This window comes from Daucus carota, chromosome 7 (genome assembly GCF_001625215.2).
Source record: "Daucus carota subsp. sativus chromosome 7, DH1 v3.0, whole genome shotgun sequence".
In the NCBI taxonomy this organism is placed as follows: Eukaryota; Viridiplantae; Streptophyta; class Magnoliopsida; order Apiales; family Apiaceae; genus Daucus; species Daucus carota.
The window spans coordinates 11460449-11486265 of NC_030387.2; the positions used below are offsets into that span (position 1 = coordinate 11460449).

Genomic DNA, 25817 nt, shown 5'->3' on the forward strand with positions numbered 1-25817 from the left:
GGGAAAACAACCTTATATTCGTTTACTACCGAGATTTCTTCTATTTTGGGAGTCTGTTTCTTAATGTCGATCACGTGGGCCAAATACGCTTGACCTCCTTGTCGAAGTAATTTCTTAGCCTGAACCATCGTTAAAAATTTCTTAGTCCGTTTTTGTCCTCTTAAAATTTTTCTCTTTCTACTATCACCTTTTAGACTTACACGTTTTTGCCTACAATTTATCTAAGCATCATAGCGCGTTAACCAATCCATCCTCAAAATCACATCAAATTCTCCTAACTTAAAAGGAATTAAATCTACAATGAAAAGTTGTTTCTGAATCATTACTTCACAATCAGGACACACTCGATCCACGGAAATAGTATCTTGATTCGCTGTCTCTATATTCATAGGTTCCACTAAGGCTATCAGATCAATTCCCAACTTTTGCATGAATCTTACAGAAATAAATGATTTGGTAGCACCCGAATCAATAATAACACAAGCATTTTAAGAATTTACGGTAAGCATACCAGAGATAACATCATTGTCAGCTATGGCATCTTTCAGAGTCATGTTGAAAGTGCGAGCAGTTGGTTTGTTGCCTCATGGTGGTGCTGGTAGCCTTGGAACATTGTTTTCTTATTGCACAGATCGACAATCTTTGATCATATGACCTTTCTTCCCACATTTATGGCAAATAACTGCCTTATCCTAGCACCTGGAAGCAATGTGACCTTTCTGTCCACAAAGAAAACAAGTAACAGATTCCTGATAGCACGGAGCCGGATGTTTTTTCCCACATGTTTTGCACTCTGGTAGGGGTGGTCTTCCCTGAAGTAGGTGCGCAGACTGTGCTGGCTTAGACCTCTGACATTCTTCACGAGCTTCTCGGTTACCCATCCGAAGATTCCCCTCCTTCCGGAATTCCTTGTTAACAAAAGGTTTCTTAACTTTTTGATTCCACAACTTCTTCCCTTGACTTCGTTCAAATTGAGGAGCCTTACGCTTATTGTCATTTCTTTCACGGTTATAGAGTTCGCTCTCTTTTTTCACAATAACAGCTTTCTGGACCAGAGTTGCGTAGTTAGTAAGTTCAAAGACAGCTACCCTATTCAGAATCCAAGGTTTCAGCCCTTGTTGGAAACGAAGCGCCCTTTTCTCATATGTATCAACATGATGTGGCACAAACCTTGAAAGTTCTGAAAATTTGGTCTCGTATTCAGCCACAGATAGATTCCATTGCTTAAGTTCTAGAAACTGGAGCTTCATTTGGTTTTCGAGGTATTTAGGATAGTACTTATCTGGGAAGAGTTTAGTAAACCTATCCCAGGTTATAATACTAGTACCTTCTAATCCTCTTCTTGCTTCTCACCAAAAGTTAGCTTCCCCTTTGAGCATATAAGTTGCAAACAGAGTTTTCTTTTCATCTTCCAAACCCACTATTTCAAAAGCTTTCTCAATTTCCTTTAACCAGGTTCTTGCTACAATAGGGTCAGTGGTTCTCTTAAACTCAGGAGGGCGCACTGCTTGAAAAGCTTTGAAAGTTACTGTTGATTTGGGTGGTTGGCTACTTGAGCTTTGACCGGGGTTATTTGGATTATTTTGAGCTTGTTGTTGAAGGAAGTTAAAGAACATTTGCATCATGTGGGGATTAAAATTTTAAAATCCGAGAGGTGGACCTTGTGCTGACTCTTGGGTTTGCTCTAGAGGGGTTTCTTTCAAGGGGCTTTCATTTGATTGTTGATCCATCTTGTTTCCACAAAAGGTAGTTCCAAAATATTAGCAATATAATTCACAATTTATCTTGGTTGTAGTAGAGTTATATTACAGGTTTAGAAAGAACAAATAATATATTTATCACAAGGAAGTATTTCAATAGTGGTAAACAGTCGAATGTTGAAGGTTTGTCAAAAGTTTTGTTTATAAAGCAAGGTGTTAAGGTGAATTAATAAAAGCTTACTGGCTCAATTGGAAAAGTTTGCAATTTCAAGTTTCCGGTTTAAGTTTAAATAGGAGAATGGTTCAATTTTTTGTTTTTTTATTGAAAAATGTTCAACAATTTGCAAATCTTGGAAATAGAATGTTATAAATCGAAGATACATGTGAACAGTACGAATAATGATTTTAGAGAAACAAGCAATAAACAGGGTAATAGTGCAATAAATTTAACCATCCATCATCAATACTCATGATCATCATAAGATACAAGGTTTAGGTACAAAAGAAATCTCAACCATCTACTTCTATTATGATCATCACTAATCCATCATAATCCCATCAGATCTAAACATAATCTGTCCATCTATACATCATATTGGCATATCATAAAATATACAAAAGAGCCTAACTACATCACTAGATGCCAGGAGAATCAGCTGATCGACACCATTAAGTCTGCATAAAAAATAAGGACATGCGCGACTCTCTAGCTCGATACTATACAATGTTAGTAATCAAAATATATGCCATAGTAATACTCGGGATACACTTATACTAGTAGTGTTAACCCGCAAAAGAAATTGTGTGTACCGTGAAGAGGTGGAAGATCAGGATCCAAAGAGCTCAGCAACCCTGTGATGAAACTCCCCCTTAGCACTCTCAACAAAATCAATAACACGAGTGGCATCAATGTGCCCAGAACTGGTAGAGGGAAGGCGCTGGATATGTGCGGTCAACCCTCTAAACACCGAGACGGCTATCTGGTGGACTATCTCCACACTGAAATCTCGTGCTCTAGATCCTGAACCCCCCGAAACGGCACTAGGACCAGATGATCCTCCTGTCTACAATAAAGTCTATAAGCAGCAGATAACTCCATATACTTCTCGGTCTTGTTATGCAGCTGCCGAAGTATGGCCAATCGAGAAGAAAGTGATGCAGAACTCCCATCAGGCGGAGTCACAGAAGATACCAGGACTGATACCAGTGCATATCCAGGAACTGATGCTGGTAGTGTCATCTCTGAATAAGTCATAGTAGGGATTGCAGTAGCAACCTGTGTAGTAGGTGGTGGAATGTCCCAAGCAGTATACATAGAGTCCGAGATGATATCTGAGATAGGAACATAGACTCCCGTAGTAGCAATCCCCGAGTCCGATATCTGAACCCTCGAATCTGTAAAAGTATACACTGGCTAAACATCACCAGCACTGAGAGCAGGGACCTCACCCACTGAAGTCATGAACTGAGATGTAGATAAATAAAATCGGTATCGATCAATAACAGGTGTCATCGGTGGAAAGAGAAAGTGGACATCTCAGATGATGTCGTCTGAAAATATCCAAGTAGATCTGACAAGAACGGATCCGCTCCACTATCCGAAGCATGAGTCCCCAGTGTAGAAGTGAGTAAAGCAGTAGTGGTCAACGTAGAAACTTAAATCATGACTGACAAAGATCTGAAAGGGGAACTAGACCCCTCCCCCTCGACAATAGCAGCAGAAACAGGAGTACCAAGGGGTGTAGGCTCTACCGCCTCGCTCACCAGATCTATGATCATCGGTGGTGAGGGGTCTAAGATCTGGATGGATGTGTCGACAGAATCAGTCTCTATCCCCATAAACCCCTTAGAAGGGTCACTGTCAGTACCAGAGTCCGGTTAACCATGCGGGTAAGGTGTAGATGGTCTCCCAACAACAGTACTGGATCCTACCATCTACAATATAAACAAAGGAATATCATTACAAAGCACTCTTGCTTTACTAGATACATATAATATAATCGTATTTTCATAACTAAAAGTTTATTTACCGTCCGAGATCTAGGGTATAAGTTCTTTTACCCTCTCGTAAGTACACACACAAACACACACACACTTGTACCTACATCTCTACTACGCTTCCTCACGTTATATTCCTAGGGTTCCCGTTTCCTAAGAATATAACCTCGGCTCTGATGCCAAAACTGTAACGCCCCCAAATCCGTTTTGTCCGGACTTGGATCGTCACACATCCTCGGCAAACCTGTCTTATATTACATAACTTGCCCCACAAGTCCAGGGCCGATATTACACAACCATATAGTTAGCAGATTACTACAACGATAAGTCCAAAAGTACAAACTACTAAAATTATTATAAAAGTAAACACCAACGTCACGGGAACAAGCCTTCGCACCCTTCGTCTTGCTACCACTTCACGCCTTGCCCTTGCCATTGCAGTTGTGCGCTTCCGGATTTTCCGTCTCATCCGTGCCATGTTCTGTCTTAACTGTTTGGATATAGATAAAGAATTGCAAGTATGAGCAATTTAATGCTCAGCAAGTCCACTATCACTTATAAGTAAAACCAAACAATTCCAAAAGAATTTAAACAGATTTAAATGAAGTAGTGCAATAAACACATGAATAAGGATCAAGAAAGAATGAAACATTGAATACTGGTCTCCAACCCAGTGGTCCCACACAAGGCTCGACCACCGCCATTGCGCAAGTACCACCCTGTGTCGCCATCGCACCCTGATCGCGACTGTCGATTGGCGCCACTACACATCCACACATTGCTAGAAAAAGAGTTATCATTTTCAACCCTTAAGATCTTCCCACAAAGGGATACTGTCCATTCTCTTTTCTACCACGAATGCAAATCATTCGTGTTGACCAGTATACCAGAATTCTTCCCCAGATTACAATGATACTCGGATCTTCCCAACAATTTCACATTTAATCTTCAGGTGCGAGCAAATGCGCCTTTACAACTATCAATCAAGAATTTCTTAATTAGAGAGTAAAAGTCAACGATCCAAGTCGGAATACAAGTCGAATTAGAGATTTTAAACTGAAATCTTGATAATTGAACATGTCTACTAGGAATAACTATTCCTTAAAAAGGGTATTTAAAAAAAGAGGTATAATTCTGAAAACAAGAAAGAATTCAAAGAAAAGGGATCCGATAGTGCAATGAAGATGACCAAGAATAATCGTAGATTCAAAGCAACTTATATGAACGATCCTCGTAATGAAAGAGTAACTCAAAAAATATAAGTGAGTTTCTCAAATAAAGTCGGTCTAAATCGTATAATATCTAAAATCATGAATCGACCCGAAGGATGTGTGGATTCCAGATGTGAAGAAATGTAGTCTTTACGAAGGGTTAAAGTAAATAGAGATAGAATAAAGATCTTCAGCCGTTCTTCTCGTTCTAATCTTCCAATATTGTTGAATATTTCAAAATATCAAAATTTCAAAAACAACAATAATTAAAACAGAAAAGCATATACAATAGAACAGAATGAATGCACTATTTCAGTACGTCAAGGGAACGGATTAAGTGAACTTTCCTGATTATTATTGCTACTAGCTCGATCCACAAATATAAGTAAATGAGGCTGCTTTCTAGCAGTTAATGTTCTATTAAAACAGAAACAATTGATTTAGTATTTCTTATGAAACAAATTTTCAATTAGTTAATATTTACGGTGTAACACCTTTTCTTAATAATCCTTCTTTACTAAATTATTTATTAATTATAATTATTTATTATAAACAACTTATTCCTTTATTATTATCTTACTTCTTTTACTACCAATAATTTACTAGCTAATAATCCGATTTATTAATCAACTATCCAAGTCTCAAAAATCAAATTCTTAATATTCCATTCAACTTATTAACAATTTGAATCTTTTATATTCGATCCAACTTAAGTATTAATGACTAAATTAATCCTAAATTCCGCAAAATTCACAACTTAACCAAATATTTTAAACTACTTTATTTCGGTTTAAATCCCACTTAATCAATCCTAATTATTATGTTTTAACTAATTAAACCGAGCTGTGAATTTACAAAACTACCCTCATGCCATCCTCCCCCTCTCCCCATCAGCTCCATCGCCGCTCACCTCCGCCACCTTGACCGGAGGTCCTCTGTCGACCATTTCCGTTGCAGCACCACCCACCACCCCTCTCTCTCGAGTCGCGACCACCGCAACTCTCGCCATCCTGGCGACGGCGTCGCTGCTGCTACAAGCGGTGGCCTCATCACTGCTCTGACCCCCCTCAACCCGTCGACCTCTGCACGCAACATACACGCCACCACGACCATCCTTCTCCCCTTGCGAATCCACACTCCCCCACTGCTGCCGTGAGTCGCCGTCGTCGACCACCATTCTTCCCAATAATCACCTGCGAGTGCTCCCCTTCCCATTTAAACACAACCCCTCACCCAATTTCACAAAACAATCAACAAAATATCAAAGCCCCAAATTTAATGGATGAACCCTAACCCTTGGTTTTGGGGAAAAACAACCATAGCCTCTAAACCCTTCCCTCACACATAGCAAAAACCCAAATCAATTTCAATAATCAACTTAACCAACATTAGAAGCCAAAATTGATTTACAAACCCTAACCATAATTATACTATTTGGGGAAAAGTTTATAACAAGCTAATGTTGATGATATTGACACATAAAAAGGACAAAGACATATGTCAATTAAATAGTTACAGTAGTATACAGAGGTAAAATGACTGTACAAGATTCATCACAAAGAGTGGTGGGTCCTTTCCACCACTGTAATAAATATAGATGCTCCATTAAAGAATGTAATAAAGATGAGTACAAAAGAAGAATCTTTACCTTATTTTTAGCTGAAAAGTCTCCTTCTTCCTCTTTGATGCTCACGCCCTAATCTCCTTCTTTCTCTCCTTAACCTCACCTAATATTTTTGTGGCACTACTAAACCATTATGACTTCTTACCTATTTATAGAAATAATTATCTACTATTTGCACTTAAGGACTTCTAATTTTTTTTATTATTCACTTTTCCTTATCCTCTTATTCCTTCTTATATGTGCTGAGGTTTATTTCCTAAAATAATATAAACATTTATTTAATACTTGCTACACAACACTTATTAACTCGCACCATGCTACCGCTAAAGTTTCTGATCAATTCTTACACCCCTTCACTTAATTGAGGTCCAGAGTACAGTTAACAACTCGTTACTCACACCCGGACTAATAATTACTAATACTATATTTTGTCGCCCAACAAATAAATAAACAAATAACTAAATAAATAAATAACTTTTGTAAACTGTAGTTGTACATACTTGGAATTATACGGTCGTCACAGTATCTCCCCCTTAAAGGATTCCGTCCTCGGAATCATAATTAATTGTTGAATAAAAAGGGATAATTCTTTTGCATTTCATCTTCTAATTCCCAAGTCGCCTCTTCAACAGCTCTATTTTGCCATATTACTTTCACCAATTTATTTTCTTCGTTCTCAACTCTTGAAATTTAGTATCCACTATCCGGACTGGCCTTTCTTCATAAGTCAAGTCGGGTTGTACGTTTACTAGCTTATAATTCAGGATATGTCGATTATCGGTCTTGTAGATTTTCAATAATGACACATGGAATACATTGTGAACATGTTGCAAATTTTGGTGGTAAAGCTAGTTGATAAGAAACTGATCCAACTTTCTTTAGTATCTCAAATGGTCCAATAAAACGGGGACTTAACTATTTAAATAACATATATTCTTGTATAGAAACTTCATTTGATTAAATTTTTAGAAAATAATTTATTTATGAGTTCTATTCACAATACATAACTATAATGTGAAAATTTAGCCGTTAAAATTTGTAAATAGTTAAATAATAGATTCTTAAATAATAATATTATTATACTTAATTAGAATAAAATATATATTTGCATAAAAGGTTTATCTGAGTGAATTTATAAGAAAGTTATATATGAAATTTATTTACAACAAATAACTATTATTTGAAATTATAATTATTAGAATTTCAAAATAACATAATAACAGAATTTTAATTTAGCTAACCATTATAGCTAATACCACTGGAGGACAAAGTTTACGGGTTCAGCAAATTTTTACCTAATCATCTGTATTCATACTTTTAGCTAATAGTTATAACTACCTCCCTTGGAGATACTCTTCTGCGGTTTACTAGAAAACAGACGAAGAATGAGAGTCGGCCACTCCATCCTCCGCAAACCCTAGCCGCCTCCACCTTCTTCTCCACGTCTTCTACCCATATCTATCACTATCTCTTTTCATCCCATCTCAATTATTTAGCCGCCCATTCTCCATCCACACAACACCTCTTCTTTTCTCTTCAATTTCTATCAATATCCTCTTTATTTGTTTCTTCTTCAATGAAATCGAGTTTTGTTCCACAAAATTCGAGAAACTCCTTTGGGTTTTTCCATTGTCTTCTTAATTATTGTTTATGTGTTTGAGTGTCTCGCTTTGTGTGATGTGTCTCGCTTTATGCGATGTGTTTGTGTTGAAAATGAATTTTACGGTGTATTGGGAGATCCGGAGAACTCGCATCAACAACACTTTCGGCAGGTCTATAGCTGGTATCCGGCAAGTAGATAGCTGGGGTGCATTTGGAACGATAGTGAAAATCGCATGTGCTCACCTCTCACAAAATATATTTGTTCATAATATGAGGACTCTAAACTCAGTTTTTGTAACTGAGTCCTCTGAACATGACACTATCCATGAAATTACTGTGAGGGTCAATTGTGAAACTACTGTTTTCGGGATAGATGCCGGTTGGATTGCTTAGGAAGCCATCATCTTCATTTTTAATTTTCAGAATATTTGTATTCAGTTAATAAAGCAATGTGGAAACAAAGCGGCTAATTATTTAGCTCGTTTATTTGTTTTTCAACCTGATTGCATGATCAATTGGGGGTTTGTCCCGATTGAATCTTTTTCATATTAATGAAATCCGCTCTAAATTTTGGCAAAAAAAAGAAGAAGAAAGAAAACGGACCATTTGATAACCCATGAATGACTGAATTTGAACTTGACGACAGAGATTGACTCCTCCAGATCATTTGTTTTATTATTTTGAATTCTGTACGAATCAAAATTTAGCTGGACAAATGTACTGCATTTTACTCTGGACCATTCAGTAGACAGCCATATGGTATACATGTTTCATAAACATAAGCCAGGTGCTCTTGCTTGTCAAAATAGTTTAAAATATTTTATATAATTACTTATTAATAATATCAGTAATGTAAAATAAATTAATTATTAAGAAAATGTATTTTAAATTATTCAATTACTATGGCCGCTAGAAAATAATTATTACTTACAATAACAAGTATCCTTATTACATTTTAATAATAATTTTAAATTTTAGAATTATCGAAGAAGTAGAATGATGTATTTTTGAATTATTAATTATATAGATATTATTAAGTGTTTATACTGATAATATTATATTCCTAAGACATGTTGGATAAATTATCCTAATCTGCTTAAATTTTATAATTTTTGATATTATATATTTAATTCAAAAAATTTAATTTGTTCAAGAATTATGATTTAGAACAGTCAAATGATATAAATGAATGGCTCAGAAATTGACTGGTTTAGATATTCTAACCATTCAGAAAATATCGTTCCCCTCAGGAGAGTGAACAGGATGCAAGAGAGCCGATCCAAACATAATTTAAAAAGGCATCTCAAATTATGACGGTTGTATCTACCTGTATAATTATCAATATTATTTTATGAATATAACAATGTCCGTCAGCTCCAATACAATTCAAAATCAAAACCAACCCAACGGCTACTTTTTCCCCAATCTCCCTCATCTACCTCTCTTTCATCCCTCTCTTTCACCAAACCCTAACACACAGACACTCTCTCTCTTTCTCTCTCTCCCCCTCTCTCTCCTTCAATGAAGCATTTTATGCAGCCGAAGAGCTCGATCTTGAGAGAGAATCAAGATCCGCCTCTCTCTTCTTCAACGAAGAACAGATCTCAAAGCCGCAAGCAGAAGTTCTCGAAAGAGAACGCTCCGCCGCCCGATTCCAATTCGATATCCGACTCTTCCTTTTCTCCAGCCGTCGATGCCGGTAAATTGTCTCCGGCCACTGCCAAACTGAAGTCGCCGCTCCCTCCGAGGCCTCCGAAGAACTTGAAGAAGCTTAATTTGGATAATGTTGCCGATAATGGAGGAAACATCGGTGGTTCTGATTCTGGAGTTCAGGTGTTTAATTTAGAAACCCTAGTTCTTGATATTTCTCGAAATTAAGTTTAATTAACTCATATATAAATGTGTGTGTGTGTGTGTATGATTTTGAAACCCTAGTTCTTGAATGTTATTTTGATCTTACTTTCGAATTGTTGTACTTCGAACTATTGTTCAGTATATGGAATGCGATTCTTCTAAGTCATTGATTTCGTAAGATATCTTGTATTGTCATTGCGGATTTAAATTTTTATTCTTGTTGTTATTAATCCCCCATTTGGCGTTTTGACCAAAAGCTTGGAAAATCATGTAGACGTGTGATATTAGATTTTGTTGATTTATTTACAAATTTGGATGATGAATTATGGCTTAAGAATGCAAGATTGCTTTTTGTTATATATATATGACATTTTGGTCTGTTGATGGAGATGCGAGTTGCTCTGGGCTTTAGTTAGTGGGAGTAACGATGTGATAATTCCAGGGTTGTATAATTTGGTTGCCATACTTTCAAGGAATAGATTTACAGAAATTTATTATTTTTTGGTATTGTTGCCACGTGATATAGGTCATAGTTCGAATGCGACCACCAAATATGGATGAAGAGGAAGGAGAGATGATAGTTCAGAAAAACTCAGCAGATTCTCTATCAGTTGTTGGTCAGACATTTACATTTGACTCGGTTGCTGATTTTAATTCAACACAGGCAAGTTTACTTCAGACCTGTGATAACTGGTTATGTTAGTTGTTAGATTTGACTCGTGGAATATTGTATTGTTCACTGTGCATATGCAGATGGATGTATTCCAACTTGTGGGAGCTCCTCTTGTGGAGAACTGTCTTGCTGGATTTAATAGTTCGGTGTTTGCATACGGACAGGTTCGCTCCTGATTATTTTCTCTCGTGGTTCTAATAACAATGTTTACTGGACTTATCCTATACACACACAATCTCAATTACCTGCACATAACCTTAAGTGTTGTTTAGATGAACATGACTAATAATTAAAAACTTGATCAGACTGGGAGTGGAAAGACCTATACTATATGGGGACCATCCAATGCATTGTTGGAAGAAAATCTATCAAGTGATCAACAAGGATTGACACCCCGCGTTTTTGAACGGCTTTTTTCCCGCATAGATGAGGTTTGTGTTAGGTTTTCTAGCATGATAGTTAGATTAATAGAGCACTCTTTTTCTCAAACTTATTGTGGTTTTACTTTATATAGGAGCAAGCTAAGCATACTGACAAACAACTTCGTTATCAGTGCCGCTGTTCTTTCCTAGAGGTTAATATTTGATCTAATCCTTATTCATTAATAAAATTGATATGTTGACTTCAATTAAGCCCAGTTTCACCTGCCATTAAATCCTTTAAGCTTTCCTAACAGATATATAATGAACAAATCACTGATTTGTTGGACCCAACTCAAAGGAACCTCCAGGTAGAGTGTATTGCTAGGCCATTGACATTGGCTATTTTTTTTTTTTTATTAATTTCCCTTCTTTATTATCTTGAATCTTGGTGCTTCTTATAGATTAGAGAAGATGTAAAAACTGGCGTATATGTAGAGAATCTAAGGGAGGAGTGTGTTAGCACGATGAAGGATGTGACCAAACTGTTGATGAAGGTCTGTAAATTTTATTTCTTCTGTTATGCAATACTGTTTCTTACTGTGCTTGAAAGACAATAAAAAAGGACAATCCGATTAGTAACCGTGCTTCAAAGTTCATACGATTACTCTTCAGTGTACTAACTTCCTACTGATTTCATGGATACCTGCAAAATTTTGGTGAAAGTAGTTTCCAAGTCGTACGACTACAAAGCAATTTGTTTACTGTTGCACACTATTTCTCATAATAAAGTCAGGGACAAAAAGTAGCAAGACAAAATATAGGTGATAAGTCCCTACATATTTTGTTTCACAGTGGATAAGTATCTAATATCTTACACTACATAGCATTTGATTCCTTATCTCTATTATTTTTTTAGTAGTTACTAAATGTGTGAATTTTCCTTACAATAATCCATAGATCATTGCTACATATTTTGTTTCACAGTGGATTGGTATTTAATTTAATATCTTACACTACATAGCATTTGATTCCTTATCTCTATTGTTTTTTTAGTAGTTACTAAATGTGTGAATTGTGATGTTTCTTACAAAAATCCATAGATCACTGCATTGTTTATATCCTCTTTAAATAGAATGTTTGATTATTTTTAGTTTTCTTTATATTATAGTCAATTTGAATTTGTGTTGGCTTTTCTATTTGATTTGTTTTGTTATACCTTATCTAATTACATTGCATTACTGTTCTTTTTCTTTTTTAAATGACGCAGGGCTTGTCAAACAGAAGGATTGGCGCAACAAGCATAAACACTGAAAGCTCCCGCTCACACAGTGTCTTCACTTGTGTTGTTGAGTCACGTTGCAAGGTTAGGAGACTGTGAATGTAATGTGTACTTATTACCAGCAGGTCCAACACATACATTACTAGAGGCTTTATTAAATGATTATATCTATACTATACTATTAAAGCCAAAACAGTAAAAGTTTAGGTCGGTCCGTCGGTCGAAATTTGGGCCTATTTGCGGGATTTTTTAAATTTTATAACATGTTTTAATGCCTCTTTTGAATATGAAACTTCCTCATCAAAACATATATTATGGGCCTATTTATTTATAATTTTTTTTTGAGGGGCTTACTTATTAGACACTTATTTAACACTGTTCAATAAAAATTACTTACTGAACATACCCAATATATTAACCCAAACACTTTAATTAATTGTTTAAAAATATATACTAATTAAAAAATGTAAATGATTCTATCATAACTGTATCTTCGAAATAAAAGTAAATATATATAATAAAAAATAAAAATATATTATAGGGTAGATATTAATTGTTTCATTTGTGGTAAACAAGTAGGTACAATTTGTATAGTATGTAAGGACTGCTTTATGAGTGTCAGAGTACTTGTTGGCCTCTATGTGAGATTAATGTTATCATTCTTAATTGCTTATATTTTTTGTATGTATGCGAAGACTCTGATATGTGTTTTAACTTGTAGGGTGTTGCAGATGGCTTGAGCTGTTTCAAGTCAAGTAGAATAAATCTTGTTGATCTTGCCGGGTCAGAAAGACAAAAGCTAACAGGGGCAGCTGGAGATCGTTTGAAGGAAGCAGGGAATATTAATCGGTCACTTTCCCAGCTAGGGTGAGGCTTTGCATTGTTTTGCTGTTGGACTGTCTAATTCTGACTATTTATGTTTTACTAGAAGTATATCTCTGATGTATAATACATTGCAGTTATTTGATTCCTCACAGTGTAATAACATGCTTAAGTTTTGTTGCAATTTATTTATATTTATGTACATAATCATGCTAAAACCAAGTTAAAGAAAAAGATTACAGTTTAAACTGTTTTTATTGATTTTTGTCAAACACTTAGCTAAAAAATGTTGAAGTCTGTAATTTTAAGATTCTTGTGTGGTATTTTCTTTACATGGTTGTGATTTGCTTATCAGGAACTTGATAAACATCTTGGCTGAAGTTTCTCAAACTGGAAAGCAGAGGCATATACCTTACAGGGATTCAAAGCTGACATTTTTGTTGCAGGAATCCCTTGGAGGAAACGCGAAATTAGCAATGGTTTGTGCCATATCTCCAGCTCAGAGGTGATATAAAAATCTTTATATTTTTTTTCAGATCCAAATTCACTTTTCTAGTTTTCTTTTTTATTTTTCCTTGACTAAATCATGATCCTAAAATGCAGCTGTAAAAGTGAGACACTTGGTACACTGAGATTTGCCCAACGTGCAAAGGCAGTCAAGAATAAGGCAGTTGTTAATGAGGAAATGCAGGATGACGTAAATGTCTTGCGAGAAGTAATACGACAGCTTAAGGTATTCTTCTTTCCTGCTCTTTTGCTTTCTACTTCACACCATAATACTACTTCCTTCTGCTACTAGATTTGACTCAAAGAAAAAGTTTTCTCTGGCTGGATGAATATGGCAGGATGAACTTTTTCGAGTGAAGCAAATGGGAAACTGTATGGAACCAAATGGAGGCTATTCAACAGGGTGGATTGCTCGAAGGAGCTTAAATAATCTGAAATTTAGCCTCAACCGTCCTATGACGTTACCACATATTGATGATGAAGGTGATGAAGAGATGGAAATTGTTGAACAAGCCGAGCAAATTGGTTTGCTGCTAGCAGGAATTGAAGGAAATAAGAGCACTGATGGAAAGAAACTTGAAATGGTACAGTCAGCAGATTCAAAACAGTTGAACTCTACAGAAGGACATCAAAATGCATCTCAAAGGATGTCGATAACAGGAAGGGACTCCATTGAGGAAAGTGAACTGGAAACGAAATCTAAGAAGGATATCGAGGAATCTGAGCAATTTATAGAACCGTGTGGTTCTGAATGTACTGGTGCAAATATGGAAGACCAAGTTAACATTGTTGATAGGCATGAAACTATGTCTGTAACCTTTGGAGAATTGGAATTACATGGTTCAATAGTTTCTGAAGCACAGCTTAACACTGATAAGACTTCTAAAGAAAATTTGACCAGATCATCTCAAAAGAGTGAGATAATCTTTCCACGTCAGCGTGATGCTCTTCATAATTCTGACACTGTTAGTGAAATGATAGATGAAGAAAGCTCAAGAAATTCAGTGATGGATATACTCAGTCGTTCCCTGAGGCAATTATCTGCAGATGATGTGATAGACACCATACCAAAGCATTCATTTAGCTCAGATGATCGTTCAAATCCTTCTGATCTCAACGTAGTGACGTGTGTCTCAGATGACAATGCAAATCCTTCTGATAAAAACACAGTGACATGTGAGGTATCCCCAGTTCTCGACTCTGTTTCTCCAACTGTTCCACCTAGACAAGATTCTGCAGATGTTGCAGCTGATGTCAGAGCGCATGACTCTGCAAATCGATCTGATCTCAGCATCGTGCCATGTGACCCATTGCCTGTTTTAAAGTCTCCGACTCCAACAGTTTCTCCAACAACAACTTGTAACAGCAGCCAGAAATTCTCTAGATCCTCGTCAGGCACATCCATTTCACAGAAAGATCTTAGAGACAGCAGCCTGACCCCGGAGACTATACGCCTATCATTTGCTAAGCCCTCAAAAAGTAAATGTTTCAATGCGCAGACCAGTCGAATAGGTAAATCAGTTAACCAACCAAGTGAACAACTGGCTGCTAGCCTCCAGCGTGGTCTTGATATTCTTGATAATAATCGCCAGAGTTCAGGTTTGAGGCGGTCATCGTTTAGGTTTTCTTACAGGCCCGGTGATATTAAACCACTTTTAGCTCACAAAGTTGATGTGGGTGTCCAAGCTATTAGTCATGATGATGAAACTGCAGACACAGATCCGGTGAACTTTTTGTGCAGTAAATGCAAGAGTAGGGATTCAGAAGAAGTTTCTGAAGATGCTACCGAGAATTCAAATCTGCAGTTAGTTACTGTTGAAGATTGGTCACAGTCTGCTGAAAAGTCAATGAAGCAACTTCCAAAAGTATGCCTAAAAGCATAACACAATTTGTTTTTTTTTTTTTATACCTCTTATGAGCTCCTGGGTTGTGAATCATTTTTATGATGTCTTGCAGGCAGTAGAAAAAGTGTTGGCAGGAGCTTTCAGGAGAGAGATGGCACTAGAGGAATATTGTGCTAAGCAATCTTCAGAAATTACGCAGCTTAATCGTCTGGTAGGGTTTTGTTCCAAGTGCTAAATAAGAATCACTAAATTTTGCTTTCTGTCCATCTAATACGGTTACTGATATCAGGTCCAACAATTTAAACATGAGAGGGAATGCAATGCTATAATTGGGCAAACACGTGAAGATAAAATTGGTCGACTTGAAAGCCTGATGGATGGCATTTTGTCTACTGAAGATTTTCTTGAAGATGAACTACTATCATTGAAAGATGAGAATAAGGTATGGGTACTAAAATTTACCAGATTCTGTTTATATAAGAATCTTGATCTAGTTTTCCCCCTTCTGTGATAGTAAGACATGAGCTATTGTCTACTTCTACAGATTTTAAAGGACAAATATGAAAACCATCCAGAACTATTGAGCATAAAGATTGAGTTACAAAGAGTTAGAGATGAGCTGGAACGTTACCAGAACTTTCATGATATGGGTGAAAGGGATGTGTTGGTTGAGGAAATTCAAGATTTAAGAACTCAACTTAAATATTATACAGAAACTTCACAAAACCTAGGTATGAAAAGAAGTTCTGTCATAAAGTTACACCATTCACGTGAGCCTAGTATAGGTCCATCATTGTGCTCCATTCCTGAGTCTGCTGACGAGAGTGCTGAAAAGAAATTAGAAACAGAGCGGATGCACTGGACAGAGGCAGAGAGCAAGTGGATATCTCTTGCAGAAGAACTTAGAGTCGAACTTGAAGCAAATCGCGTGCTTGCTGAAAAGCAAAAAGAAGAATTGAACATAGAAAAGAAATGCTCGGAAGAGCTAAAGGTGTCGATGCAGATGGCAATGGAGGGTCATGCCCGCATGATTGAACAATATGCAGATCTTCAGGAGAAACATATTCAATTGCTTGACAGACACAGGAGAATTCGGGATGGAATAGACGATGTCAAGAAAGCAGCTTCCAGAGCTGGAGTAAGGGGTGCCGAATCTAAGTTCATAAACGCCCTTGCTGCAGAAATATCTGCACTAAAAGTTGAAAGAGAAAAAGAAAGAAGGTATCTTATGGATGAGAACAGAGGACTTCAGGCACAGTTAAGGGATACTGCTGAAGCTGTACAAGCTGCTGGTGAGCTACTTGTCCGGCTCAAAGAAGCAGAAGAAGCCATTGCCACTGCCCAGGTCAGTCTTTTTATTGTGTTAGTAACAGCTGCTTCAGAATTTCGTGGCTTATAAAAACTTTAGATGCTAGCTAATGTATACTAAGTTTGTGGAACTATACATCTCATGCAAGAAATTTCAAAATTTGATCTTGCTGTTTTGCATTTCACGTCATGCATGCATGCCATTAAGCTAAATGACAAATGATCAAAATTTAAAATTTCTTGCATCTCCGTTCCTTAGAATGGCAACAATTTACTATATTTGTAACTTTTGAGTTCAATGTACTTGGCGAATATATCAAGCATTATAGTAATTCTAGTCATGGATCAAAGTTTCTTTAGTGTTGCTAGTTTGGTAACATGGTATTCTGATTTTTGCTGAATGAATAGATTTGAACTATCTGACCGGAGTATCTGTTGAATTTGATATATCAGAATCAAGCTGCAGAAGCTGAGCTAGAAACCGAGAAGGCTTACAAGCAAATCGATAAATTGAAAAGGAAGCATGAGAAAGATATTAGTGCGTGGAAACAGTTACTTGCTGAATCCAGGCTTCCTAAAGAAGCCATTGAACCAGTTTATGATGACTGCAACACGGCAAAATATGATGTTGTGGAACTAGATCCTACTACAGCCGACCAACATTGGAGAGATGAGTTCAAGCCATTCTATAATTCTGAAGATGAGTCGAGTAGATTGGCAGAACCCTCATGGTTCTCTGGGTATGACCGGTGCAATGTATAGATATGTAGAATTGAATTTTAGGGAAAAGCATATGTTTTAAAACTATATTGTGCTGAATATCTTCTATTCAAACATGTTCATCGCTTATATTTTGAAATAATGATTTAAGAACATCACATTTGTTGTTTATTAAAAGGACGTCCAAGAAATTTTAAATTGAGCAGAGCTTGATTTTTCCTTTTTCAGTTCATAGAGAAGTGTTAGATTTATGTGTTCCAGATATTTCATGCATCTTCACAAAATTTACCGGAGAGCTGGGTATAACAAGACAACATGAAATTGATTTCCAACGAATATGAATAATCTTGACGAGTTGTATCTTTCTACGAGAAATTCTGATCATCATTCTTCAATTGCTGCAATGTCGAATACAGTTTTCCCTTGTCAGTTGCATAATCTTTGTTCGCTCATCAACCATAGTTCTAACTTTCATCAGTCTCAGTAATTGATGGCAGCGTAAAACATATTGAAAGTATGCAGGTAGCCCTTGGTAGATTCTTGTTACATCATGCAAGTACCTTTTGTATTCTTATTGTTTTTAAAACGACAATGACATAACTCTTTCCCAATATGTTGCAAGTATTTCTAGATATACCGAAAAAATTTAGAAATTTCAATCAAGTTCTGAAGTTCTTCAGATGGTAAGACTGGAAGTGGTTATGGTGGTCCTCTGATCTCTGAAGAATGAACTAATAAAAAACAGAATAAATATAGAAATAATAAAATAAATAAATGTTTACAATCTGATAGAATTCAATTGTTTGGTTTTGGTGTAAGGAGGATAGGGGGCAATCTCCTAATGGATCAGAATGGTGTGTCCAGTGTACATCCTTTGTGTATGTGGTAATCAAAGGCAAAACCAAACACTTGACAACTAGTTGCTTTGGCAGCCTTTCTTCTCCATTTTATGTGATTTACAAGGATTCCATCACATCATGTTTAGGAGACCATCAAACAAATTGCTTGTGAGATTGTCTTCACTCATATGCAAATTCTGATGCACATAAAAACAGTAGCGGAACCAGAAATTGAAATGACTCCGGAATGAAATCTAATATAACAATTTGTTTTACTGATTATTTGAAATCAGTTGGGGATTATACGAAGTAATCTGCTAATTTTTAAGAAAATACATAGAATATTTTTCTAATCCAGCCCAAACTTCCAGAAGCATTAGGCCTACATGAAAACAGTCTCTCTACTCGAGGTAAACCTTGCATGATAATTTTTTTATCTTCAGACTGTACTCTATGAGCCGGATGCACCACGTATGTTTAGTTGGTCTGGCTCAAGCGTATATGGTGGTGTTTGCAAGTGCATTAATGGATGTTACAACTGTTTCTGCAAAACTCTATCTCATTGCTGGCTCGATTAGTCATACGAACAGAAAATTCGTACAATTTCAATGTTCTGTTTACTAAATAATTAGTCCGGACCATTTCTTGAGTGGATTGAACTGTACAAGGTTGACACAACCTTAAAGAATGGAGATAATGCACTTATCTTCGAGGTAGAATGGCCCCTCAAGCATATCGTAATTCTTCACAGGCTGTGTTTTATAAGTGTATGAGTTCAATCATAGAGTATCCAACAACCTAAGTTAAAGCATAATCTGGTTTAGATTACAGAAAGAGACATAAAGAGAAGGAGTGTAGTTCTAGGAAAATTGACAGCCTGGTTTAGGACCACCCTTGTCATGGCCAAAATTCATCGTATCCGCTAATCATTCATTCATCAAGAAGGCTTACCTTCGGTTTCTTATAACAATCTTGGTACCACGGATCCTGGTATGTCTCGAGTAATTGGTGAAAAACACCATCGCAGCAAGATGATTCTGAGCATATTCAACTCGATTCAGCTCGATTTTATACTATTAAATCTTAAAAAATATATCCTGGTTGGGAATTTTTTTTTAAGATTTAACAAGTATATTCAGTACGAAGATCTTGCCTCTACTCTGATCAATTGTTCCCGTGAAAATTTGTTTTAATAAAAAAGACTGTTATGTCTCCAAAATTTAGACAAAATCCAAAATCATACGATTTCATATGAATTAGATGAATCGCAGTGCAATGAAATGAATTGAGCTAGTCGAAGCAGGACAAGTGATTTGAAACGGAGGGGTATCGACGGACACTCATAATTTATTAAAATTCGAACCCTCAAACTCTTGTTACCGCGAAGACCAACAAAGCAAATCTAACTTGTGATACTGAAGAAGTATAATTATTAATGTGAACAACAGTTAGGCTGGAATAGGATAGAATCCTGCTCTGATGGGTGTCTGTAATCAGCTTCTCAGTCTCCATCAATGCCAATATTGAATAGCTCCAACTAATAAAAGTCGATTAAACAGTTCATTTCACTGCTGCGTTTTTTTCTAAATCACTCAACTCATTTCTTTAGTACTTTGATTATATTCCAGGACCCTACGATTCTTTTGACATCGACCAGTCAGATACGTCCTCATTGTATGTCAGGACCTAGTAATCGACTTTAATTTATTTTTTTCGAGCAATCTTTCATTTCTGAAATTCTGCAGCAGTTCACGGAAATAATGTTTTTGATAATTTACAGAAATTTTTTATGAAACGATTTTCGGAGACTTTTCCTTCGGTATAAAGTTTGAATTTCGGGTTTTCTGACAACCTTTCGCGGGATTTTGGATTGATAGTTTTTAAAAATATATATATTTTGAATTTTAGCTCCGACTAGTTTAGATTTCTGGTTTTGGCAAATAAGAGCAATCCATGGAAAGTTTGTGCATGTTACAAAGGTATCGATCTATCAGTTGATGATCTACCAATCTTTATCAGAACTCCACTACTTTATTCTCCTGCTAATCCAAACTTTCCTTGATATATTTCTTAGTGTTGTAAAGTTGATGAGACTGAAATTGAACCTTAGCCAAGTCATAACCTCACTGTTGCCAACCTCAACTAAGCCTTAGTGCTCCTTTTACTTCATTCTCAGAGTTAATTAATCTAAAAGAAAGATTCCAAGTGTCATACTCGTGTATGAGTTGCACCAGACTCTCGCATCACCATGAAAAAGGAAATTTCACGATTTTACAGAATGAGTTCTATTCATGGTTGGAAGTTAGAACTCTTGTAAACGCTTGAATGTCATGTCAAACACGACCTTTAAAACAGGAAGATTTGAAGAAAATTTTTGCTGCCTATATCCGCGCAGTAAGTAATCATCGGGAACTGAAGATTGAATTTTCAAATGACTTTGGATTCCAGCTGCTTAAAAAACTTGACAATGTTCTTGACCTTTAATCAACCATCTAGACATAACAATCCATTTGTCCCCACAAACAGCTGTTAGTTATCATAAATCTAATCCTGCATGATTTACGCAATTTTAACTACCATCCTCTTGTCATTACCCTCTGTCTAATTCTTGCTGCTACTGATTTTGACAATCTTGAATGACAGAATAGTACCAAGTAGTTTCTTTCTTTCTCAGCTGTTTGATTTAACATAGTTTGAACACTGAGGATAACTTATCACATTGAATACATATTTTTGATGAGTTCTGAAGGGGCTTTGGGAAGATACCATTTGAAAAATGCGCGTCTGTCAAAGAAATGAAAAAACCGCATCACAGATCTGTGAATCACTTTAAACAGATGATATGTCGTCTTAGAATTCAAATCTTATGCGGCAAAGAGGCGACTGCTTGAATTGTAATAATATGAGCACCCTTTCAGAATATGCAGTAAAAAGGACAAACACTCTACAAATCAGGATTTTAAAGTTTCTGTGAGGCTTGTACAGCAGCAAAGCTTAGAATCAGCAAGAAGCCGAGAATAAAGTAAAATATCCCCACAAAATGTAACAAATTCACAAGGTAGATACATTGATGAGAAGTTTCTGAAAAGTTAAGATACAATGAGGAAAATACAAAAGCTTACAGTGAGATGTTTCTTTCTCATGACCCTACAACACCTTTGTACTGTGCTATCACAATATACGACATGTGGTTGTAGAGATTTGGACATCACTTTGCCGTGATTAGTTCTAAACTTATACAATAGACGGATCTCAAAAAATTCTAAAAAATTTGTATTAGTTCAGATAAAATCACTATAAAGAAGAAAACAAGAATGAATGAGGGAAAAAAATTCCTCTTATTATCTTGATATAAATTTGTTTCGGCATGGCCTGTCTCTGTATATACAGATGCCCCTCATCAGCTGGGGCCTCAAATCAATTCCGTAATGCTGACAGGCACTATTCATGGCTCAACTTTCATATGGTTTGTGGCATCTGAGGCTGCATTAGGAAGTGCTGCACATGAGATGATACAAGATTAATACTTATCTAGTAATCTTGATACTATTAATCGAGGTTATGGTTTGTGTGATGTGTCTGAATATGAATCGATGAAGCACTGTTGGAAGAGGTAATTCTACATCAAAAACTGAAAGCAGCTGTACCGTCTTCTCAACATATTTAAATGTAATCTTTCAAAATTTAAAACAGTAACAATTGTGTCTAAATAATTGTAATTGTACAAATAAAAATTATACTCACCATAAAAGTTTTGTTGTTGATTCTGGCCAAATCCCATCTGCACAACATTTTGGAGGTCATCATCCCAATATGAAGGAATCTGAACATGAAAAACAAGACATCATCATAAGTATGCATGTAGTCTTTATACTCAATACTAGGGCATTTTGCAGATTGACTTCTGCTGAGGGTACTGCACATATGAATTACCTGAGAGGCAACACCAGTGTTATATCCATCATTTGGAGGCTGTTGCGTTCCCGGGTTTCGACGAATTGTAGCAGTTAAAGAATTCATGAGTGATTGACTTTTTGTTCCATTAGGCATCATGTAACTTTGTAAATTAGAACCTTGCTGAGACTGAAATGCATAAGGGAAAGTCTGAGCCGAAGCATCCACTGGATAAATGTTTTGGGGAAGGGAAGCACAAGACTGGAAAATCTGGAAATTAGCACAAATATACATATATGATTAGTCATAAACTATTCTTAAACTGAATTGGCATGGACCATGAGAACACCCCAACTTACGTCTTTCGAGAGAATGTCTTCCATGTTAAAGTCCATTCGAGGATTAACAGTAGATAATTTCATCGAAAGGAACTGAGAGAAACACAAACAATTCAAAATTTTAGATCAAACTACTCAAGCATTATGAATTGCAGCAACTATTTCTAGATTTAAAATTGTCCGAATTTACCTCAACTTGCTGTTGCAATGACTGCACATAGTTTATAATCTCGTCCAACATAACAGCTTTCCCAGTAACCTAAATCAAAATTCAATTTCAATTTAAATCTTCACACAAATTTTGTTATTAAACCCAGTATTTCCTATGTAATTTAGCGAAAACACTGCAAAGTCTGTTAATTTAATTACCTTATTGCAGCCAGGGACAAGATCTTGGAGGAACTTCATTCTTTCACTAATTTTCTCTCTCCGAACCTATTGAGTAAATTGGTGATTATAATACTGATCAACTTAATTCTACTAATGATAATTGGAACAAAGATCGAAAACTATAGAACTGCTGAATTCTTACTCTTTCAGCCAGACTATGACTATCAGTGGCCTGTCCCCTTCTAGCTCTAACATGAATATAGTCCTTTGGAGGCTCCGGAGGCTTAGAATTGTCTTTACATTGTTTCTGATTTCCTTCATCTGCTTTACTTCTTTTCGCCTTTGATTCATCATTCTCATCCGAAACCTTTGAAATTGAATTAAACACACAAACTTCTCAATTCTCATACATATGTACATAATTAAAATTCAAAATGTCAGAAAATTTCACAAAACAAGTTGAATTACCTTATCTTCTTTGACAGAAGGACCAGATACAATTTCCTTAGCTTTCCCTCTTGGAATTGCCTTTCTTTTCTTACCATTACCATCTTTCTGTCCTTTCAATCCAATTTCCCCACCTGGGATCTGCTCAGAAACTGAAGACTCCTCCATAGACTCCGCACCAACCTCACATTTCTCCAAACTTGAAGACCTTGACACCACCTTCATGTTCCCCTCGCTCGAAAACCCATTTTTACTTTCTTGAATTCCCATCTGAGATCCCCCAACCTGTCCCAATTTCCCCCCACTCCCACCACCAAAACAAGAAAACTTAGCAGCCCTCTCTGCAAAACCAGGATCAGGTGAAAAAGGCAAATTCCCAGCTCTGATCTGATGATCCATCACAGAAAGATTCAATCTTGGAGGAGAATTCAATGGAGTATTATAACAAGAAGTATTAGTACTATTGTTAGCATTATACAAATCACCAGAATTACATATACTACCTAGTCTACCAATAAGTTCTCTTAAAACAATGTTTTGCTGATCACCATTCTTGGCTTGAAGTCCAAGATTTGATGTAGCTGGTGATGACACTATAGAACTCAAAGCAGACTCAAATGGATCACTTTGATCCACTGAATTATCATAATTTGGATTAAAATAACAACTGGGTATTTGTTCTGAAGTGGAGTTCAGTTCATTAGCTTGAATTTCCATGCCAAATTGTAGTGAACTCCATATCTTATCCCTCTCCATAGCAAGAAAATCTTGATTAAAGTTTTAAAAAATGAATTTTGATGAGAATTATGAGATGGGTATTCTTTTTTGTTGTTGTTGAGGTTGGAAGTCACTTAAAAAGTTGGAGAGAGAAGACAGAGTGGGAGGGAGGTATTGCAGAAAAGCTAGCAGACATATTATAAAAGTATAAAGAGAGTTATTAATTTAAGGAAAGTGGAGAGGAAGCAAGAAAAAAGAATTAAATAAAAAAATTTAAAACAAACTGTCTGTTTGACCTTTTTGAAATAAAACTGTATGTTATGATGATGGTATTAGCTGGGTTATCATTTGTTTACCACAACTTCTAATTCTTCTCATTCGAGTTTCATAAGTTTAACGGATATCACTGCTCTTGGCCGTGCTGATCGTTTCGGATTATAAGTAGGGTTCGTATTTATCAACGGTTTGATTTGATTCAGATTAAATATATTTCAAATTACATAAACTTGACATCTATACTTCTCTAGTATTATTATTATATTCGAGAATCTCCGAGGGAGATACTATAACGGTTAGCTAAAAGTATAAATATAGATGATTATGTAAAAATTTGTTGAATCTCTAAGTTTTGTCCTCCAGTGGTACTAACTAAAATGGTTAGCTATATTTAAAAATAGTATCACTTTGAGAAAAGTTTTATGTAGACTGATTTTTGTGGAGGTGTTAGATACTTAATCACAGCCATCCATTTCTTACACATCCAAGGGCTTACAGATATTTGTCCTGCATATTCGTTTTCTCTCCCTATCCTATCCTGCACTTCTAAATCGGTGAACAAGCAGAAATTCTAAATCCTGCATAACATAAAATAATAATTCCATAATATTGGTGTTCAATCACCAAAATCCTAACAAATAAAAATAATAATTGCATACAAAAATAATAATTGCATACAAAAATAAAGATGTAGTTGGATATTGCTATGATTGGCACTGAACTCATTCTCATTGTCCTGCAACGAATTGAATTTGTGACAAGAAAAAACATAACACTTAGATATATCACAAATATGCGGGACAAATTATTAATATTACATTACTAGAAATGCAGGACAAAATAGTGTAAATTATAAAGATAGTTTTGAATTAAAACTGAAACAAGAAATGCAGGACAAGAATATTAATAATTCATTACTAGAAATGTAGGACAAGAATAATGTAAATTATTAATATTACATTAATAGAAATGCAAGACAAGAAATGCAGGAAAAAAAACATTTAATCATGTTCATTAATTGTCATATTATTTTAACGGTAGATCTTGTAGTCTCTAATGACTCCAAAGTTTTTGGTCTCCATTGAGCCCAACTCTTACTTTTAAATATATATAGTTAAAAATTATATTTATATTATCGTTCAAAAGCATAAATTTTTTAAATGTAGAAACCACACGAACTGCACCACACCGCACCGCAATTTTATGGTGTGGTCTACGCGGTGCGGTTATGGTTTAGGAAGTTTTTCAAACCGCATGCTGGTTCGCGGCACCGCGAACACCCCTAATGATTATAATATAAAACACATTCAAAATGTAATTTAATGACATCACATATACAGAACAATAGGATCAAAAATAAGCACACGATTTAATGAGAAATATGTCAAAGATACATAAGAATATCAATAAAGAACTTATTCTAATAAAGGATATCGTGAACAATGCAATAATACTATTAAATAAGCACTAAG

At 35.9% G+C, this 25817-nt stretch overlaps 3 protein-coding genes across 4 annotated transcripts; 1 reads left to right on the forward strand and 2 right to left on the reverse strand.

Moving 5' to 3' along the window:
* Positions 1–221: 221 nt before the first annotated feature.
* LOC108194602 (uncharacterized) lies at positions 222–1250 on the reverse strand. The gene is made up of 2 exons (XM_017361561.1): positions 700–1250; positions 222–435 (listed from the first exon to the last, which is right to left on the reverse strand). The coding sequence occupies exons 1-2, from the start codon at positions 1248–1250 to the stop codon at positions 222–224; spliced, it is 765 nt and encodes a 254-aa protein (XP_017217050.1).
* An 8249-nt stretch (positions 1251–9499) lies between these two features.
* Positions 9500–17709, forward strand: LOC108196623 (kinesin-like protein KIN-12B). The gene is made up of 16 exons (XM_017363993.2): positions 9500–9968; positions 10516–10653; positions 10743–10826; positions 10968–11093; positions 11177–11236; positions 11339–11392; positions 11486–11578; positions 12292–12387; positions 13025–13170; positions 13481–13630; positions 13729–13858; positions 13971–15497; positions 15589–15687; positions 15766–15918; positions 16021–16821; positions 17238–17709. Exons 1-16 carry the CDS (start codon positions 9657–9659, stop codon positions 17544–17546), a joined length of 4278 nt encoding a protein of 1425 aa, XP_017219482.2. The 5' UTR covers positions 9500–9656; the 3' UTR covers positions 17547–17709.
* Positions 17710–21361: 3652 nt separating this feature from the next.
* LOC108196801 (transcription factor bHLH62) lies at positions 21362–24347 on the reverse strand. 2 transcript variants are annotated; one of them, XM_017364237.2, is made up of 8 exons: positions 23374–24347; positions 23108–23272; positions 22945–23010; positions 22766–22834; positions 22597–22668; positions 22277–22507; positions 22088–22166; positions 21362–21841 (listed from the first exon to the last, which is right to left on the reverse strand). In XM_017364237.2, the coding sequence occupies exons 1-8, from the start codon at positions 24106–24108 to the stop codon at positions 21789–21791; spliced, it is 1470 nt and encodes a 489-aa protein (XP_017219726.1). In that variant the 5' UTR covers positions 24109–24347; the 3' UTR covers positions 21362–21788. The 2 variants fall into 2 exon arrangements, with proteins under 2 accessions (XP_017219726.1, XP_063937632.1); XM_064081562.1 differs by having other exon boundaries at positions 22277–22426; positions 23374–24250.
* Between the last annotated feature and the right edge of the window lie 1470 nt (positions 24348–25817).